We start from the raw sequence: 17,015 nt of genomic DNA on the forward strand, positions 1-17,015 counted from the left end.
GCTCACAGCTCACAGGCCACAGCCTTCCGGTGCAAAGCCTCCGGGGAAAAGGACCACCAGATTGACCGCACCAAGGGCTCGGAGCATTGGCAATAATAGCGTTCGACGACAAGGCGGACAAGGCCATGCAAAGATCGTAAAAGCATGCGAAGCCGGCCTGGCACATATCTGGGCGCCGAGCGGTATCTGACAGCCAAGGCAACCGGAACGCTCCGCAGGGCCCGTAGGGGGATAGCGCAGCTCCAAATAGGAACAGCGAGGGCCTCCCAGCGGGCGCGTGGCTGGCAGCCGTTGCAACGGGATCTGCGGCTGGCGGAGAAAGGGGACGCTTCCAAGAATCTCCAAGACTCCTTTAGCTGTGGCGTCAGTCGTGATTGGGGGTGAGCGACGCTCTTGGCTGCACCAGACGCCCGAAGGGCCTAGACTTACTCGTGCAGTGACAAGCTCGACCATCAGCTTTGCCCAGCATCTCTCCGGGTCTGACCTGAGTCTGTTTCCGACAGAGATGAAGCAATTGCCCAGCAAAGGAGGTGCTCGGCGGGTGCTGCATCCATACAGTCACTGAGATTCATTGTCTTGCTGTCTCGCACTTGAAAAGAGCTATAAGGCCGGGTCGAGACTCCAGACTCGAGACCCGGGATCCAGGACTGCCGAAGCTGGTGTGAAAAGATCTTATCCCGAGGTCTGAAGAGATTGGAAAACCTCCGAACTCCTCAACGGCCTGTGTCGATCTTCAATAGTCGGACTAGAAGTGATTTGCGAATGCGGCGGGCCGGTTTCGCTTAACCATGAGCCATGCCTGTTGCGTGCTACTAGTAGCGACGGTAAGGTCGCCGGCTTGTGGCTGCACACCACGCCAAATACAAGCTGATATTCGCGTGGTGCCACGCACTGGGTAAGCACTGTGTACTTAATGCATATGGCGCGTACTTCGTACAGTAGCAGTCATCCTCTTCGGAGTCTTGGATGGCCTGGCATTTTGCTCAGCTCTTCTTCGATGCTCGCTGCTCTTCTCCGCGGCGCCTGAGGCCACCTCGCTGTGGCTGTGCCTGCCTTTCTTCGCCGGATCCTGTATCTACTCACAGGCCTTACTGGAGTCGCTTCCCGGGTTGGCGGAGGGAGGTAGGATTCGCTTGCGAAGGCAGCTCCGGCGCCGCGGTTGCGGCAGCAGCATTAGATAAGTGTTGAGTGATTGAGGCTAAGTGAGAATTGGTCCAGCTTAGGTCAAATACGCGCCGCAAGTCAGGAATGCATGTATTACATACTGTCAGCTTCGAGCGGTCACGGCGAGATGCTGAGAAACAGGCCCGTTTGCGTGGGCCGGGAATTGTCATGATGCTGCGTTCAAGCCTTATTCATCGTGGAAGCTTTGCACATGAGAGCGACTGAGACAGGCGGGCGATTGGAACGCATGGCAGGTATGGAGCATTGAGCATTGACTTAGGGATCCTGGGCAGCTCCTTTTGCGCACCGTTCATTCAACTGCATGAACGAGAGTCTCGAACTCTCCCAAGGCAAGCAGGAGCATGCTTGGGGGACTCTACCCATCATTGTCCGCCGGCATCCCGTGCATTGCTAGGCGCTCCATCCACCTTGTACTCGGCATCCTCCCTCCGACTCCCCCTTCCCATCTGACTTTGGGCGATTGACGCATTTGGCTTGTGCGTCTCCCCATTCTACCTGCTCGCCAAGTACCACAGCCAGCTTGTCGACAGCTGATACGGTGTTGGGGTCTTGGTCCACCGATCCACGATGTGGGTGTAGTCCTCGACTGCCTGTGTGTGTATCGCCTCGGATCCTGCCATGTGCTTGCTCTGCTTCTGGGGACGGTTGCACTTTCGCTCAAATTGCAAGCGATCTCTCATGCTGTTGGTGAGAATCTTGTCACTTCTCAGACGAGACTCTCTCGTGAGAGATCTGAATCGTGGCATCTCGCTTGATATCTGAGAAATCATTTCGGAGTCCTTCAGACTATCCCGGCGTTCCTTGACAACTCAGCCAAAGTAGAGTTCTTTTCGATTCCCGACGCCTTTGGTTGGTGACAATGCACCAGCCTCTGAACCTTTTTCGTTCTTGTCGAGACCTAGCAGCAGGGCGCGGTCTCTTCATCTTGCTACCACCGCTGCCGACTTTGCTTCGGAAAGGGAAATCGAAATACCGCGCTGTCAAGAGGTCGCGATGTTCACCTTCTTGGCGACAATCACGTCACGGACCCCAACTGACTCTCAGTTTTGTATCTCCCATTCCATCTCGTGTAAGCAGACTCCTTGACCAAGCCATACTCGCAGTCTGCTCGTACTTTCAATCTTGGTCTGGTCGGAGTCTCAACAACTGGATTCGACCCAACCAAAACTAGCTACCACTCGTGCCAGGACGCCCAGCTCCGCTTGCAGTCATGGCCCCCACTCTTGTTCTCATCCGCCACGCAGAGGCGCTGCACAACAAGACAAATGACCCTAGCATTCTAGATCCAGAGCTCTCGTCGCTTGGCATCCAGCAATGTGAAGCCCTGCGCAATGAGTTGAAGGAAAAGTTCCCGAAGCCCGTGGATGTCGAACTGATCGTAGTCAGCCCTATGCGAAGAACTCTGCAGACAGCTTCGATCGCGCTGGATTGGCTGATATCAGGAGGCGTGGAAGTCGAAGTCGATGCAGACTGGCAGGAAATCTACGACAAGCCATGCGACACTGGAAGTCCACTTTCCGATCTTGAGGCGGAATTTCCTGCCTTCGATTTCTCAATCGTCGACCCGGTCTACCCAAATAAGAGCTCGCCCGAGGGCAGACGATATGCTCATAATAGATCAGCCGTCCTGGCGCGCGCACAGACCGCTCTGGGCAAACTCTACGGTCGGCCGGAGAAGCTGATCATCGTGGTCTCGCATTCGAGTTTCATGCGGCTAGCCGTTAGCGGGACATGGTTTGCAAATGCCGACTATCGCATCTTTGAATTCAGCGAGCGAAAGAGCAAGGACGAACCATACCGCTTGACCGAGTGGGACTCCACGAGATCAAATGGTGGTGGAATGGGTCTCAGCTCGAAGGATCAAGTAGAGCTTGGGTCAGGAAATCTGCCACCCGATGCCGGTTCAGCAAGGTTGGAGAGCTAGATGGAAGAAGAAAGACAACGTCTTTCCCGAGCACTGATGCTTCATCCATGAGACCACCACACTCGATCAACACATTGGACCGACAAGCAAATTCGAATCTGCAGCAACTTTCGGTCTCTTCACAGTCGAAGGCACGGCGCCATGACACCCCACCACAGCCTTGACAGTCTCGGACCGTCATTGACAGGTGTACTTGCAGGAAGACCTCGCTCTCGCAAATGCACGTGTATGAGTTGTGTCTTTTGTCGCTCTTCTCGCCACCCCTTGAAGCAGCAACCGGCGACTGGGAACTATGGAAACAGCGTTTGCAGCATTATGTCCACGGGACCGAGAGCTCCCCAATGCGGTTTAGACAGCTTTCCTAGAAAGAGAGGATACACGACACGCAGGAAACTTCAGCGAGCCAACAACAATATAGACTCCCTTTCTCCCCTCTTGTCCCAACAGAGCTCGATCAGATCTCTATAGCAGCATCATGGCGTATACACATCCTTCTCAAGAAAGGTGGCCCATTGATAAAACCACCAAAGCTCCCCGTTCTGCAGCACGAAAAACAAGTCTCGACGTGATCGAGAGAAAATCAATGGGTACTTTCACAGGACAAGTGTCGGTGGATTTCGTGTTGACGAACGCAAACGCGACAATCCTGGACGTCAATTTCCAGCCCGGCTCGCGCACGAATTGATACGAGTGCTACAGCAGTCTTTCGTTGGGTTTGGTGATCAGGAGGAGACCCGAGAAAAAGACACAGTCGACAATATCATCTGATGTCCTCCCGGTGGCGTCTCATCATGCACGATTGGCAGCCGAGGTGCCGGTAATAGTTGCTGCTTGGGCTTTGATATCCTGATCCGGCGTGCTTGATATCAAGGTCTTGCCCTCCGCCTCTTGCACGCCTCTTATCTCTTTGGAACAAGGCATGCTCCCAGTTCCATTGCCTAGACACGGTTGAAGAGATCGTACCGTAAGGAGCACGGAGTATGTCTACCTCAATCCGTGATTGCAGGTACAATCCATGAGGCTGCGACTCCTGGATGCCAAGACATAGCAGGGTTCTGACACTGTCGCCTCTTTCTCTTTCCCACCACAATGAATGGCAGCTGCTCGTATCTTGATTTAACACCTCTAGTACAACGTTCTTTTCCCAGCAACGGCTTCTGAACCGGCAGTCGCTGATGAATCGGAAGCAATGTGCTTGCACAGGGCTCAATGACACAGGGGATGGTGCAATTAGTGGAAGACGAATGAGCGAAGTATCCCAAATCAGTTTAGCGTCGCTTCTGTCCTGGCCGCCTTATCGAGAACCTTCGACGACGACGTCGTCGACCGATCGCATGCTCCATGATCGAGCCGTACTGTGTACACATCTGATCTACTGCGGACTACGTCCCGACTCTAGAATAACAGGCACGATGTAACCACATGTTCCGTGGTCACCGTCAATTGGCTCGAGGTGCACAGTAGGTTGATTTAATAAGCCGCCGCCCCGAGGTCTGTTCATTTCACATATCTCAGTTTGTGGTCAGGCATCAACGCCGAAGGCTCCCACTAATCGCTCACTGCTTTCATCACTAGCTGAATAACGAGTCAGAGTTAACGATATCGCGGGAAATGGCTTCGGAGTATCTCTATCCCGCCAAACCCGCCCCTGCGCTGAATATCCCTCCTGGAGCCTCCGCCAAGGTCCGGATCATCAATTCCACCGCGACCATTCAGGCTCCCGTCGGGGTCTTCATGTATCCTGAGATACGCGGCCACGAACTTCTCCACGTGCCGGCATTCAGTTTTCTAGTGGAGCAACCCTCTTCAGGTCGGAAAATCCTCTTCGACCTGGGCTGTCGGAAGGACTGGCAGAATTTCCCGCCAGCAGTTCAGAAGGTCATTAACGGGCCCGGGTGGAAAGTCGACGTCCAGAAATCGGTATCCGAAATCTTGCAGGAGAATGGCGTTGATGTCGCGGCGGGCGCAATCGAGGCTATCGTCTGGAGTCATTGGCATTTCGACCATACAGGCGACCCCAGCCTTTTTCCGACCAGCACCGCTATTATCGCTGGACCGGGGATGAAGGAGGCCTTTCTGCCCGGATACCCGACAAATCCAGAGTCTCCTCTTCTAGAAAGCGACTTGAAGGGAAGAGAGCTCAGATCACTTGATTTCGAGAATTCACCTACACTCAAGATCGGTCAATTCCGGGCGATCGATTATTTCAATGACGGCTCGTTCTACCTGCTTGACGCACCGGGCCATGCAATTGGCCATGTTTGCGGGCTGGCCAGAGTGACCTCGAGTCTCGAGTGCGACAAGGAAGATACCTTTATCTTTATGGGGGCCGATGCTGCTCACCACGGCGGCGAGTTCCGGCCGTCAGAATATTTGCCGCTACCCAAATATATCCAGCCGTCGCCTTTCAGCCGCAAGTATCCCACTTCTTGCCCGGGTCACATTTTCGAGACGATACATCCGGGTGGGAAGGGGTCTGAGCCTTTTTACCGGCTCCAGGATCACGTACCACACAGCCTCGAACAAGCCGAGCAAAGTTGTAGCCACATGCAGGAGTTTGATGCCGCGGAAAATGTCTTTGTCATCATAGCCCACGATGCAACACTACTGGACGATCAGGTCGGGATTGAGTGGTTCCCAGATGGCACTCTCAGAAATTGGAAAGAGAAAGGTTGTAGCGAAAGAGCTCGCTGGGCTTTTCTCAAGGATTTCGCAGAAGCCGCTGGGGAGGCGGAGATGAACTCGCAAGCATCTCTCTGACAAGAGGGCGACATTCTCGCCCCCACTCGGACGAGTCCTTCTCTCATATCAGATTTCCGCTTATCATGACTATTTCCGTTCATCTCGCCTTCATGCCTCCAACATGCTGCTACATGTTATGCCAGTGACATTCCTCGCATTCACACAGGTCGTATCAGCAGGTGCATTGGTAGCAGAGTTGCTCAAATGGAAGTCCGTAAAGACCATGTTCGACCAAGGAGCTGGTGCCGAGCAATTGAGTGCGACGCCGACTTTCCTGCTGACGGTCCCGGACACGTCCGAGAAGTGTAGATTCTCGAACTCCAACGTACTCGTGTCACAATAATTGGCCTGGTCAGGTATCTTGAAGGAACATTCCTTGATGCAGACGGCTTGGCCGGTAATGTCAGTGGACAGGCCCGTGAGAGTCACATTCGAGCATATGAAGATGGTAAGCACGATAGGGCGGCCGAATTGGTTGCGGTGGCCGGCTGCATGTGTCATACAAGCCCGGCCGTTACCACTGATACCACCTCTTGTGCTAACTCCTTCTTGGCATAGAAGGAATCTCCACGAAGCAAACCAGACGAATCAATGTCAGATTGGGCATCCACGTGGTTTGAAGCCGAACAAGATCGATGACTCTCCCGAGATCAAACAATGACACAGCTGGCTACTATGCCGACCTCGTTCAAATCAAGTCATAGGGCTTAGGGAGAGGCGGGAGAAAGAAGTGATCAATAGAAGGTGAGCAAGGGAACTTTGCCAAGTTGCTTCATCAGGGCGGCGTCAACGCGAATCCTGAAACAGCTGTGCGGCCGGATATGTCGGTGATTACAGTTGCCAAGCCGCTCAAGGTGAAGAATGAGGAGTAAATCACGTGAATCGTCACCGCGGCCGCTTGGCTGTCTCCGAAATTCGCTTGTCCCTGCAGTGGACTTACTCGGTGCGCTGATCTAAAATTTGGATAGAAGCTCAGCTTTCCACGAGAGTGAGTCACGGTGCTCCGATCGCTTGAGACGACTCGCTATATTGCTTCATGAGGTAGCTTCAATCAGACTTACATACCGAGCTCACCTCGCCGCCATCATGGCGGGCAGGCGCAATCTTCTCTCTCTGGCCTACCGAGCCAGCAATCACTCAACTCGAACGCCAACCGGGACCTCATTTCTCGACTCGGTCCTCCCTGCATCCAGGAGATCAAAGAGCACATCCACTTCCGCTCTGGCATATAAGGCTCTCCACAGACGGTCACCCCTTCCTCTTCCCGTATCAGACACCTCTCCACAGTATGGCGCCGCAGCTGCCGTGTCGTCTATCCTGTACGAAACGCCGGTGGCTTCCACGGCGCCGCCCAAGAAGCACGTCTTGAACTGCCTGGTACAGAATGAGCCTGGTGTCTTGTCCCGCGTGTCCGGAATTCTGGCAGCGAGAGGTTTCAATATCGACTCTTTGGTCGTCTGCAACACTGAGGTCGAGGACCTTAGTCGAATGACCATCGTGTTGAAAGGCCAGGATGGCGTTGTTGAACAGGCCAGAAGACAACTGGAGGACTTGGTACCAGTATGGGCTGTGTTGGATTACACATCGGCTGCTTTGGTTCAGCGCGAACTGCTCCTCGCTAAAATCTCGATTCTGGGCCCTGAGGTCTATGAAGAGCTGATGGAGCACCATCGCGAGATGACCAGCCCCGAATCGGAACGTACTGCAGAAGATCTGGAGGACGCCGAGGAGAACGCGGACAAAAGGCTGCAGGAGCTAGAAGAGAACAAGCCCGAAGAATCCAGCCTCGTACAACGAGCCAAGGAAATGCTCGGCCAGGGTGACAGCTATCACCCTAGCCGACTTGCAGCCAGTCAAGCCCTCAGACATAAACATGAACATCTTGAGGCCATTACACATCTCACCCATCAGTTCGGCGGCAAAGTTCTGGATATCAGCACGAACAACTGCATCGTCGAAGTGTCAGTCTCCTGCCCCAAACCAACCATGTTGTATTCAATATGCTAACGCAATTGCAGCTCCGCGAAGCCTAGCCGTATCGACTCATTTATGAAGCTAATCGCCCCATTCGGCATTCTGGAGTCAACGAGAACGGGGTTGATGGCACTTCCCCGGTCACCCCTCTATGATCCGAATGAAGAGCTTGTGCGTGACGCTGACGACGTGGTGGATGCGAGCACCCTTCCCCCCGGTTAATCATCTCTCGACGGTTGTGAGGTAGCGGCAGGCGTCCCAAGGGCGGGGTTCTGTTGATTTGGGATATGTAGGCCTTCCAGATCACCTTACTGGTCCTCATGTAAACTGTGCTTTTCGAGAGCGGCGCCGCATTCGAAATCGAAATTCGTCCCGTGCGATCGCTCGTGTCTGCAACATGTAATTCAATCCATTCTACTTTCCTTCCGCTTGATCAAGGAGTGATGCCGCTGTCATGTTAGCCACTCCAAAGATCAGGGAAATCAAGATTTGCTATTAGAGCGTGCAAGGACGGTTCCTAAGCCAAAAGTACCTAGGCAATTGCAACACACACTTGTTCGAATGACTTTTGGAAGCGCCCTTGAAGCAGCTGACCATATTTGGGCCTTGTTGAGTTCGAAGGTCATCTAAGACGTCTGTCATTTTGTCCCAGTTAAGTGTAGGTGATGGAACTAGGGAAGTGGTTTCTGGCAGTGTAAAAGCAGCGTCACAGCCTTGCAATAGGCGAGGCCGGACAACCTTCGTCATGACTTCTCACTTTCTTCGGCATCAAGAGGACGACCACCAGATTGCCGAGCTATCTCAACTCGCTCTCCGATCCTAGGTGACCTCGCTGAAGATATGGCGTCGTATCTATCGAATCTGCCTTCTTTGGGGGAATTCTTCCCGCCAACCCCAAGAGCAGCCAAGTTGGCGCTCGATATCTTTCGACTGTACATCCCGGTAAGTACCAAAAGTAAGACGAAGTTCCTAGCCTTTCCACCCACCTATCGATGATGAACTTTGAGTCTGAAGAAGATACTTGTACCTGACAAATCTACCACAGGTCTCGATTGCGCAATGGACTCCTCTAGGTCGATTACAAGCGATGGGCAAAACATCATACGCTACTTCACGTTTTAATCTTCCTGGACGCTACGCCTGGGCTGCAGCGGAATTGGTCGGGCCCATAAACCTGATCTATATTTTGACAACTCTGCCTTCGAAGCTCAGACCTCCGCCAGAAGTGGCGACGAGATCCTTAGTGCTGGGCCTACCTATTCAGAACGTGATCTTGGCCTGCCTCTATCTTCTTCACTACGTCAACCGTGCTCTGGTCAGCCCGCTATACCTCAATCCAAGCATGTCACCCATCCACGTTTTCGTCACGATTTTTATGATGGTTTTTCAGTTTACGAACTCGACGAGCATTGCGACTTGGCTCGTATACTCGGTACTGGACGTCGAGGCGGGAAGTCGACCCATAGTCTCCTTCGGTTCGATCATTGGCGTCACAATGTTTCTGCTGGGTCTCGCAGGCAACATCTGGACAGAGACAAGGCTATATGAGATGCGACGGGGAGCAGCCCGGCGGAAGGCGAAGGCGGAGGGAAAAGCAGTCGTCACTTACGACAAAGTATATGTGATCCCACCAGTGGAGGGCTTCTTCAAGCACATCTTGTACCCGCACTACGTTCTGGAATGGTTGGAGTGGTCAGGATACTGGCTTCTCGGAGGGATATGGGGGCTCGGATGGGGCTCGAACAGCGCTGCATTCTGGTTTCTGGTGTGCGAGATCGCGACCATGCTCCCTCGTGCTGTTACCGGACGGAAGTGGTACGAGGCAAAGTTTGGCAAACGAGCTGTTGGAGGCCGAGCAGCAGCCATTCCTGGTCCGATCAAGATATGAATGGGTTGCACAGTTAGGTAGATTTTCTAACACGCAATGCCAGCCTAACTCCGTAAACCTCGGAAGGCAAACCGAAGATGTAACTGTTTTTGTCACATGGCGTGATGGGGAGGACGTCGGATACGCAGGAACAAGCCGAGGAAGGCCTGGCGTCCGTTGGTTCGCTGACCATTGCTGGGGGTTTAGTGGGCCAAAAAGGGCCTAATCCAGGCAGCGTAGTGGCCGCTTGGGCCCCCGGAGGACGACGTAGTACCTAACACAGTAAGCTCGAAGCGGTAGCCAAGGGATCAATCATCCCACCAGCCCGCCAAAACAAGCCTCCGTCACTCGGAGAGATTCACAATGTTTTTCGAACTTACTCAGACAGTCCGACCTGCTCACACTTTCTCACCGCTCTGACTTGGACTTCTCCAGTCTCTGCTTTTTCTTCTTTTCTGTCTTCTGTTCACCTCGTTCCTGTTCATCCTGAAGCCGTTCGAAAGGCTATCTTCACTGCTCTTCTCACCGTCTTCACAACGGTATCACAGACAACTGCGAAGATGGTTCAATCGTGAGTCAATCAATCCGCTGTTCTTCCCTCTGCAAATTCTGACACCTCCCCAGCTCCATCCTCGGTTTCCCTCGCATGGGGGTCAACCGTGACCTGAAGAAAGCCACCGAAGCATACTGGGCTGGCAAGCTCTCTCAGGACGAGCTTCTGGCGGAAGGGAAGAGACTTAGATTGGAGCACTGGAAAATCCAGAAAGATGCTGGCATCGACATCATCCCAAGCAATGACTTCGCCTTCTACGATCAGGTCCTCGACCACATCCAGCTCTTCGGCGTTGTCCCAGAGCGGTACACAAAGCACAACTTGGCTCCCATTGACGAGTACTTTGCCATGGGTCGAGGGCTGCAGAAGCCTGCCACCGACGGCTCTCCTGCTGTCGATGTGCCCTCCTTGGTACGTGTATGTTGACGCCTGCAAGACCTCCACTGACCTGTTCAGGAAATGGTGAAGTGGTTCGACTCAAACTACCACTACGTCAAGCCCACACTTCAAGACAACCAGACCTTCAAGTTGTCTTCAAAACCCAAGCCCGTCACCGAGTTCCTCGAAGCCAAGGAAGCTGGCATCAACACACGCCCGGTCCTTCTCGGACCCGTCTCCTTTCTTTCCCTGGGCAAGGCCGACCGTGGTCAGACCATTGAGCCAATCTCAGCCCTGGACAAGCTGCTGCCTCTTTACGAGGACCTCCTCAAGCAATTGAAGGATGCTGGTGCAGAGACTGTGCAGATTGATGAGCCCGTCCTGGTCTTCGATCTGCCCAAGCGTGTCAAGGAGGCGTTCAAGCCTGCCTATGAGAAGCTTGGTCGTCTGGGCAACAGTGCCCCCAAGATCATCCTGGCCACATACTTTGGTGACGTCGTTCACAACATCGATGTCCTCGAGTCCTTGAAGCACCTCTATGGCATCCACGTTGACCTGGTCCGCAACCCCGAGCAGCTCGAAACAGTGGCATCTGCGTTGGGCCCTCAACAGGTCTTATCAGCGGGTGTAGTTGATGGTCGAAACATCTGGAAGACCAACTTTAAGCACGCCATTGAGCTGGTCGAAAATGCCATCCAGAAACTAGGAAAGGACAGAGTCATTGTTGCCAGTTCTAGCTCTCTTTTGCACACCCCTCACACTCTTGCCAGCGAGAAGAAGCTCGATCCCGAGATTGCTGATTGGTTCAGCTTCGCTGTCGAGAAAGCCAAGGAGATCAGCATCATCGCCAAGGCAGTCACAGACGGCCCGGCGTCTGTTCGTGAGGCTCTCGAAGCCAATGCCAAATCGATGCAAGCTCGTGCTTCCTCAAGCCGAACAAACGACCAAGCCGTCAAGGAGCGACAGAGCAAGGTAAATGCGGAGATGCACAACCGCAAGTCACCTTTCCCTGAGCGGATTGCTCAGCAACAGAAGCGTCTGAATCTTCCAATGTTCCCTACCACGACCATCGGATCGTTCCCTCAAACCAAAGAAATCCGTATCCAGCGAAACAGGTTCACCAAGGGCGAGATCACCGCTGAGGAGTATGAGAAGTTCATTGAAAAGGAGATCCAGGATGTCATCAAGATTCAAGATGAGCTCGATCTCGACGTCTACGTACATGGTGAACCAGAACGCAACGACATGGTTCAATACTTCGGTGAGCGCCTGAATGGTTATGCCTTCACCACCAACGGCTGGGTTCAATCATACGGCTCCCGATGTGTCCGACCACCCATTGTGGTGGGCGACATTTCTCGACCTGCTCCGATGACAGTCAAAGAATCAAAGTACGCGGCTTCTATCTCGGGCAAACCAATGAAGGGCATGCTCACAGGCCCCATTACCTGTCTGAGATGGTCATTTCCTCGTGATGACGTCCATCAGTCCGTCCAAGCCCAACAATTGGCACTTGCTCTGCGCGATGAGGTTGTTGATCTTGAGAAGGCTGGCGTCTATGTCATCCAAGTCGACGAGCCTGCCCTGCGTGAGGGTCTTCCCCTTCGCACTGGCAAGGAACGACAAGACTACCTTAAGTGGGCTGTGGATGCCTTCCGCCTCTCCACCGCAGGCGTTGAGGACGGGACGCAGATCCACAGCCACTTCTGCTATTCCGAATTCCAGGACTTCTTCTACGCGATTGCAGCACTGGATGCTGATGTTCTCTCAATCGAGAACAGCAAGTCTGATGCTAAGCTTCTCAAAGTCTTCGTCGACGAGGCTTACCCACGTCATATTGGACCTGGTGTCTATGACATTCATTCTCCCCGTGTTCCTTCTGAGAAGGAAATCCACGACAGAATTGCCGAGATGTTGCAGTACTTGAAGCCGGAGCAATTGTGGATCGATCCCGATTGCGGTCTCAAGACTCGACAGTGGAAAGAGACCAAGGCTGCCTTGACCAACATGGTCAATGCGGCCAAGAGCTTCCGTTCCCAGTACGTCAAAGCCCAGTAAAGGCCATATAACAGGCTTCTGGGAATGGGTTGTGTTTTATGCTGGATCAGTCAACCTGATCCGGGCCGACGGCGTCACGGGGGTGTATGACCGAGATGAAATGGATGAACGACCAAAAGTGTTTTCAACATGATACCAATGTAGCGACGGAGGCTGGCAAAAGTCGATCTTAACATCGGCGTTTTCGGCTAGCTCTGAAATCAGACAGAGAGGGTGCGCAAGGAATGACCAGTTGGTCAGAGGGTAAGGGGATGAATACTGCCTCGTCCATGCTGGCGCTGTAGTCCATAATGAACAGACAGAATCAATGCCATGGGTTGTCTTTGTACGTTGTGTGTAGTGATGGCTCTGAAACTTGTCCTCCAGCAGCAGCAGTGGTGTATCTACACAGTCCACCGACGGACGAGCCTCGAGCACCATCTAAGCCCCTGGGAAAGCGGGGTGTGATCGTGCGGATATTAAAGCCAGCCTTGATCACACACATCTCCAGCCAAGTATCTACTGCAGCTTATGTCATGCTCATGTCAAGCCTTGCAGGCGTTCGTCCTAATCATGGTTTCTTCTGGAGCTTCATGTTGTCTCTGTCATTCGTCTCATGCGTTGTCAGAGCTTTTCGCACGAGGAGTGAAGGAAGGAGGCGTGCGACTGTTCCGAAAACTCGCCGCTTGGCATCTTCGACGAGGTCTTGAAGCCACAGGATGGTGAGTAATGACTACTCCTCAAGGAAGGTACAGAACTACCACGACGACTGCAGAGTGGACTGCGCATACGGTGACTGGACGCCAAACTGCTAACTATTGTGCGCCCTGGCCTCAACTTCCATGGCCTCGACACGCTGACCTCGAGGCCAGCGACAGTGCCTGGATTGATTGGACATCCTAGAGCCGGAGAGAGCGGCGCTGCTTTGGCAGCCATATGTCTTGCCGGTCGAAGAAGCCTTCCTCCGATCCTCGTCTGACACCGGGTCCTGGCTGCCGGTCCATTCCCGGCTGGTCGCAATGCCTAATCGCTGCTTCGAGATCCCCTTCTTGTCATCATCAGACTCCAGTGATGGTCCTTATGACAATCAAATCTTCTCAACCTACATCGACAGGAAGCCAAGCTGGACAGTGGACGACATTCTAAGCCCTAAGCAGAGCAGCCACTCGCAGACGGCCCTGGCAGACACAATTCAGACGTGGCTCTTCTTCGGCCTCATCCACGAAGCCTTCGGGCATCATGCACGACAGCGCGACTTTATTGATGTCGACCCAAGTGGTCAAGCCTTGGTGACAACGGCCCCCTTATGGCGGTTGTGTTACGATACGTTCCTGAGCTCTGCTCATCCTGAAGCAAGCAGTCGCAGCCACGAGCTCGAGAAGTCGATTGCCCTGGCTGCAGAGTTCGTGGGTCGGATACATTTGGGTTTGCAAGACATTGACGAGGAATTAGAGAAAGTTCTCTTCTCCGTCATGATCTTGTGCGATGCTCTGCAACTGTCCATCAACCCCAGCACATCGGTTCTTCCTAGCCGCCAATGGCCTCTATCAGATGTCTTGTTGGAGAACCACATGCGGTTGGTCGGATGGTGTCCCAGCGACATGCAGAAAGTGACCAAGATGCTCGACTTACATTCTCTCACCCTTGCAAGCAAGATACCTCCCCGAGATCCAGGCTCCCATGACAGATGCGACAGCGTCCGCTGCTATGCCAACGACGTTGTTTCCGGCGAATACCTACGGAAGCACCACAACTGCAACGGGTGCGAGGAGTTCGTGGCCGATCCTGTCGAGATCTGCGATATCCTTGACGACGGGCATCTGCCACTGATTGATCCCAGCCAGGGGAATGGTCCAAAGCTCAGGTTGAAAAGCACTGGTGAGGCCCCGAAGTACATCGCAATTTCACACGTATGGTCCGATGGGCTCGGTAACCCACACCGCAATGCGATCTACAGATGTCAGCTCAGCCGACTTCAGGATCTGGCCTGTTGTTTGTCACAGCCAGCGTTACCTCTCTGGTTAGACACCATCTCCTGCCCTCGCGACTATGAGCACATACGCGAAAGAGCCAGAAAGGCTTACGGTCAGGCGATCGCCTTCATGCGCAGGACATACCGCGATGCCGAAACTGTTTTGGTGCTTGACCACTCTCTCCTTGATGTGGATAGCAAGAACTTGACCCACCTCGGTATCCTGCTGCGCTTTGTCACTTGTGGGTGGACACGCCGATTGTGGACTTACCAGGAAGGCATACTGGCGAGGAAATTGCTTGTCCAGTTTGCCGATCGCGCCGTGGATATTGACGAGGTATACTCCAGATGGCAAGATTCCAGCAAGGCAATTTTCTACCCCAGCATCCGTGGAGCGTACAAAGAGCTGCGAATCTTATTGGATTCTGGTGATGACGACTATACCGAAAAGATCCTTCACAGGGTGTCTCGTCCGCTGCAGTTCCGCAAGACATCTGTTGCTTCCGACGAAGCGTTATGCCTGTCAACGCTGGCGAATCTGTCTCCTGAACGGGTAAAAAGAGTTTCCGAGAGTGAGAAGAACAAACGTATGGAGACGTTCTACAGCAATCTACCTACCATCAGCAAACAAATCATCTTTTGGCATGGGGATCGTCTCCAACAGATAGGCTTTCGGTGGGCACCGGCTTCGTTTCTCAACAACAGCAATCTCTATTTCAGAGATTGGGACCATGGCCCATCAGCAGAGTGTAACAAGGCCATGTTATCATGCTCTGGACTGTCTTTTGATTGTCCTGGAATACTACTGGGCAAGCTTAGCGGTGGCATACAATCATTCCTCGTGACAACTGGCCCAGACACATGGTATCATGTGAGCTGCCGGCAGTTTGACGGGCAGGAGGGTGTACCGTTTCGCATAGTGCCAGACCACAATATGCCCGATATCTCCTTGGCTCTTCTAAACCCTACCTCTTTCCAGGAAGACTTTTCTACTCCGGGATTTGAGACGCGGGTTTCCCTGATAGTGGCTATTGTCGCCGAAGAAGACGGCACATTGATTGCCCAGACACTATGTCCAGCTTTCGTCTTCCGCAAGGTCGGGATCGGGGCTGAACTGCCATTGGTTATGAAGACTTACCAGTTTTTCAGGAAATGTCTCCAGGATCCTGACACCCCTGAACGTGATTGCGATTCTGACTCAGAGCTCGACGTTGAGAATGCCTCGCTCCTCGAGGATGAGAGTCTCGTGGGCCAATACCAGGCGCGAGGTCGTGCTGCCGTCTTGGAGCACGTCCAGAGACCAGTATCCGCTCAGGGTGAGAATCTGCTGTGGGCTGGTACGACCATGTTGAATGGACGACTCTCTCTCGTACGCGAAGGTATGCATAGCATTTTCGAAGGCTCGGAAATCGCATCGAGACAAAGATGGTGCCTCGACTGAACCGTCCACCTGCATGGCCACGTTTGTCATCGACTCTCAGCTATACCTGCTCGCTAATCGCTACACTGATCGGCGTGGGAAAATATAAACAGGTATCAGGACAGCGTTGCCTGCGAACCTGCTACCTCTTATTCTCGGTGCTCTGCTTCCCTGTGCCGACCACATCTGGCGAGACTCATTCATGATCTTGAAAATACTTGGGAGCGAGGTGTTATCCTGGTCATTTGCGCAGGATAGCGCCGCTGCGCCCAATATGTTCGCAAGTACTCCGTAATCAAGGAGACATTTCCCGAGAAGTCAGGAATGAACCCATTTAAACTCAACTCGCGGACCCTTCTCTGAGACCGCCGATCTTCTGGTCTTGCCAGCGCTTGAGGATTGTGGAGATTGGAGCATGGTCAAGCGAGCACACGCAGAAAGTCCATTATCTTAAAAGGGGATAGCATCTGCTCTCCGCTCTTTCAGTCAACCTCCGCCTCGCATTCCCTGGCATCGCTTGACGTGATGTCCAATCACAACAGCGCCGACTATTCATGTTCTACCACAGTAGCATCTCTCCCCACCTGCGTCTTTTCTGGCCTGTGCGACCACCTTGTCGGACCTCGCGTCGAAGCAGAGGGGTCGCATCTTCCATGTCCTATGGAGATGGCGGCGGTCACAGTCGTGCATGTACCTGCCTCGCCAACCCTACAGAGATGATGAACGGCCCGCTTCCAGCATGGATACACATGAGGTCTACACATGTGCCGATCCTTCTCGAATCAGTGCAGCGAATGAGACTCCCTGCTCAAGATATGAGCAACCGCCAACAGAAGGCATCTCAGTGCGCCACAGTGATTCACCATGGGGAACTCCAACTTCTCTTCCTGGGGAAAACTCGTCTGGGGAATCTCCTTGGTTCCACCTCGCCAGCGCAGCCGATACCTGCATTTGGAAATCCAT

General features: G+C 53.3%; 6 protein-coding genes across 6 annotated transcripts; all 6 read left to right on the top strand.

Annotated features, from left to right (window-relative positions):
• Nucleotides 1–2,395: 2,395 nt before the first annotated feature.
• On the top strand, nt 2,396–3,109 carry A1O7_03643 (uncharacterized protein; the record flags this gene model as incomplete). The annotated part of the gene is made up of 1 exon (XM_007757660.1): nt 2,396–3,109. The coding sequence occupies one exon, from the start codon at nt 2,396–2,398 to the stop codon at nt 3,107–3,109; it is 714 nt and encodes a 237-aa protein (XP_007755850.1).
• Nucleotides 3,110–4,720: 1,611 nt separating this feature from the next.
• On the top strand, nt 4,721–5,869 carry A1O7_03644 (uncharacterized protein; the record flags this gene model as incomplete). The annotated part of the gene is made up of 1 exon (XM_007757661.1): nt 4,721–5,869. One exon carries the CDS (start codon nt 4,721–4,723, stop codon nt 5,867–5,869), a length of 1,149 nt encoding a protein of 382 aa, XP_007755851.1.
• A 1,068-nt stretch (nt 5,870–6,937) lies between these two features.
• Nucleotides 6,938–8,047, top strand: A1O7_03645 (acetolactate synthase I/III small subunit; the record flags this gene model as incomplete). The annotated part of the gene is made up of 2 exons (XM_007757662.1): nt 6,938–7,812; nt 7,870–8,047. The coding sequence occupies 2 exons, from the start codon at nt 6,938–6,940 to the stop codon at nt 8,045–8,047; spliced, it is 1,053 nt and encodes a 350-aa protein (XP_007755852.1).
• Nucleotides 8,048–8,665: 618 nt separating this feature from the next.
• On the top strand, nt 8,666–9,713 carry A1O7_03646 (uncharacterized protein; the record flags this gene model as incomplete). Its single annotated transcript, XM_007757663.1, has 2 exons — nt 8,666–8,767; nt 8,871–9,713. The coding sequence occupies 2 exons, from the start codon at nt 8,666–8,668 to the stop codon at nt 9,711–9,713; spliced, it is 945 nt and encodes a 314-aa protein (XP_007755853.1).
• Nucleotides 9,714–10,252: 539 nt separating this feature from the next.
• On the top strand, nt 10,253–12,681 carry A1O7_03647 (5-methyltetrahydropteroyltriglutamate-homocysteine methyltransferase; the record flags this gene model as incomplete). Its single annotated transcript, XM_007757664.1, has 3 exons — nt 10,253–10,263; nt 10,317–10,656; nt 10,702–12,681. 3 exons carry the CDS (start codon nt 10,253–10,255, stop codon nt 12,679–12,681), a joined length of 2,331 nt encoding a protein of 776 aa, XP_007755854.1.
• Nucleotides 12,682–13,679: 998 nt separating this feature from the next.
• A1O7_03648 (uncharacterized protein) lies at nt 13,680–16,073 on the top strand (the record flags this gene model as incomplete). Its single annotated transcript, XM_007757665.1, has 1 exon — nt 13,680–16,073. The coding sequence occupies one exon, from the start codon at nt 13,680–13,682 to the stop codon at nt 16,071–16,073; it is 2,394 nt and encodes a 797-aa protein (XP_007755855.1).
• Between the last annotated feature and the right edge of the window lie 942 nt (nt 16,074–17,015).

This window comes from Cladophialophora yegresii (genome assembly GCF_000585515.1).
Source record: "Cladophialophora yegresii CBS 114405 chromosome Unknown aczIN-supercont1.2, whole genome shotgun sequence".
Lineage (NCBI taxonomy): Eukaryota > Fungi > Ascomycota > Eurotiomycetes > Chaetothyriales > Herpotrichiellaceae > Cladophialophora > Cladophialophora yegresii.